The sequence below is a fragment of the Micropterus dolomieu genome, unplaced genomic scaffold (genome assembly GCF_021292245.1).
Source record: "Micropterus dolomieu isolate WLL.071019.BEF.003 ecotype Adirondacks unplaced genomic scaffold, ASM2129224v1 contig_9622, whole genome shotgun sequence".
Classification (NCBI taxonomy): domain Eukaryota; kingdom Metazoa; phylum Chordata; class Actinopteri; order Centrarchiformes; family Centrarchidae; genus Micropterus; species Micropterus dolomieu.
The window spans coordinates 1-3,301 of NW_025738608.1; the positions used below are offsets into that span (position 1 = coordinate 1).

At 39.0% G+C, this 3,301-nt stretch overlaps 1 gene segment (V, D, J or C); it reads left to right on the top strand.

Moving 5' to 3' along the window:
• The first annotated feature begins 72 nt into the window (after positions 1-72).
• On the top strand, positions 73-997 carry LOC123965397. The segment is given in 2 exon segments: positions 73-229; positions 446-997. Coding segments are annotated over 2 exon segments (372 nt in total).
• The last annotated feature ends 2,304 nt before the right edge of the window (positions 998-3,301 follow it).

A 3,301-nucleotide genomic window follows, 5' to 3' on the forward strand; every position in this document is an offset into this window, starting at 1 on the left:
AACAGCATCTGTCCCAGCAGTGAGGAGGAAACAGCATGATATGTTGAGGACAGCTACAGTTCACTGACTCTGTGTGTTTGCATATCTGTCCTGCCTCTCTGCTCCCAGCCGTTAAGAGGCCAGTGTTGATCAGTGGCTGTCCAGGCCTTTCAGAGCCACTGACACGCCGGCAGCACAATGATGATGTCACTGATTCTACTGCTGGCCACCCTGGGGCTCCTTGTTCAGGGTGAGACTCTCTTCTGAAAACTTTGCTTCAGGATGCAACCAGCTTCACCACAATGATGTTCTGCTGTGATGGAGAAACACTGAAACAAGCAGCATTTACCTTCTTCCATCTGTTCTCCATCTTAAAGAAATGAGACTCTTCTGTTTGGATGCTGATCATCTTTCTCCAAGCTGGATTTGTCTCAATAACGCTTCTCCTCTTTTTCATCTTTTCCAGGTTCATCAGGACAAATCATCCTGACTCAGTCTCCTGGATCTCAGTCTGTTGTTCCAGGACAGGCTGTCTCTCTCAAATGTAAAACCAGTACAAGTGTTAGTAGTTATAGTACCAGCTACCTCCACTGGTACCTTCAGAAACCTGGAGAAGCTCCTAAACTCCTGATTTATGCAGCTACAACCCGTCAGTCTGGAGTTCCAGATCGTTTTAGTGGAAGTGGATCTGGGACTGACTTCACTCTGACCATCAGTGGAGTTCAGGCTGAAGATTCAGGAGTTTACTACTGTCAGCAGAGTTCCAGCTTCCCGTTCACACAGTGATACAACGTCGTACAAAAACCTCCCTCAGCTGGAGAGGAACTGATCTGACTCAACAGCTGCACTGAAACTAAAACAGAGGTTTATAAAAATGCACATTTAGCCAATAATTATTCACATTAATGATTGCAACACTAAATCTTCTTTAATATATAATATTCTAGAAGTTATACTTCTAATATGTTTATTAAAACAGATTTTGAACCACTCTTCTGAACATTAAAGCTAACCTCTGTTGAATTATGATGTGTGTGATATTCATGAAAACACAAGGACACAGATTGTAAATATTATTTATTATTTTATATCTTACCATTTTTTCATTGAATCTCAAATATACTTTGATTATTTCATTAATTGCAGTTAAATGACTAGTCATGTTTATAACAACATGTATTTATAACTTAAATTGTGTTTTTTATCCCAGCAAACAAATTCATTTTAGTATGAAAGTAGTAAATCATTAAAATTTGAATTGTTTCCTTTGGTCAACTATCACTTGTCTTTCTTCAGCAGAAGCAGTATGTACAGCATCTGAAAAAAGTGATTACACCCCTATCATGTTGTAAATATTTGATTATATTTGAATGTAAAGCTTGTATAACAGTGTAAATTTGCTGTCCCCTCAAAATAACACATCACACAGCCATTAATGTCTAAACCGCTGGTGACAAAAGTAAGTAGGCCTACACTCCTAAGTGAAAATGTGCAAATTGGGCCGCCATGGCGCTCAGCGGTCCCGTTGTGACACCAAAATGTGTGACCTATCAGATTCTGTCACCCAAATGAGAAGTTAAGCGCCAGAGGCTTTGTTGACGATGTGAAGCGGTTGCACTTTGGTTGGGTTTAGGCAACAAAAGTACTTGGTTATGGTTAGGAGAACATCATCGTTTGGATGTAGTCACAGAATCTGATAGGTCACACATTTTGGTTTTACACCGTTATGCCAATTGTTTAAACGTGTGTTGATAAGCAGGCTGTCATTTCATGAGCTACAGCTATTTATTTCAAAGATAGAAGCAGAACAGCAGAAGAAGGATAAATGCCCAAGAAGTTCTGCTGAGTGAGGGAGGATCAGATGGGGGAGAGATAACAGCCGGCATGGGTGCTTCTGTCTGTGTGTGCGCGTGAGAGAGAGAGAGAAAAAGAGAGAGAGAGCGCTCAGTTCATTTATTTTCATATAGGCTAACTAATGGATTGCTACCAAATATTTGATTTTTAACTTTGTTATGGCAAGGCTAGCAGACCCAAGTGCAGGACTAAGAGAGAGAGGATTTAAATAAAAGAGGAATATTTATTGCAGGGTAAAGGGATGCCGAACCGGGTTGATGGCTGCGGTACAGAGCAGGGGGGGAACCGTAACTGAGAGTCCAGCGTGAGAGAGTCTGATCCGAGCAGGTCCAGAGCAGAATCCGGGAATAGTATCGCCGGACTGGGGTCCATTTTAAAATGTAGGAAATTTGACTGTTTTGATCTGTAATTAAGCAATTGTAAAATTAATAAACGCCATAACTTCCACAGTACTGCTGTCCTCACTCAGTTTAAAGTGTTCTCACACAACTCAGGGCTTTGTTTTGTTTTCCCTTTGATGTGAACTGGAGCGTTGGATTATGTTCACTGCTGTCGGCGGAGTTCAGGAGCGTGAAAAAACCCCTCAATAATCAAATCTCGACATTGAAAATCAAATGTGTACCCAAAAGTCGAATATTCGAATATTCACATATTCAGGTCCAGCCCTAATGAATTTACATTACATAATGTCACACATTCTTTGTAAAATCATCCCGGAGAAAGATTTCTCTCAGTGTTTCTCTGGATGTAATATCCCTTGGGTGTGAGAGACCCAGGTTCGAATCCACTGTGAGACACCAATGTGTCCAAAGCAAGACACTTAACCCCTCATTGCTCCAGAGGTGTATGATCTCTGACATATTGTAAGTCAATTTGAAAGCGTCAGCTAAATTTGTGTATTTTGTATTCCAACAAAAAATATGTTTTATGATTGAAACCAAAAAGGGTTTATGGAGTAAGTAAATCACTAAAATTTGATTTGTCATTTGTCATCTTTAATTTGTCTTTGAAGTTCAGGAGAAGAATGTTAATAGTTCCTGCTTAGAATAGCAGATTACCCATTTTATTTCTCACTATGCTGATGATATGGTGCTTTATATTTCAGGTTTTTAAATTCTATGACAGCCATGTAGTTTTATATAAATAACACTAAGTATCATTAAAGCATCTGTATTAACAGATGATAGGATGATAAATGATTGAGGGGTTTCTACATTGGGTTTTGTTCCAAAGGTTTATTATTACAGACAAATCTCTAACGACTACAGTAGCAAGTGTTTGACAACCATTAGGCATTCATATTAATTCTGACCAAATGATTTTTTTGTATAGTATTATTGATAATTGGCCTTATACTGCTAACATCACTGGTTTGTACAAATCCAACTGTACTGTGACATTTTTTAAAATTTACTGTGGAGATATTACCATTATGTCAGCCCAGTTTCTCTGGATGTAATACATTCAC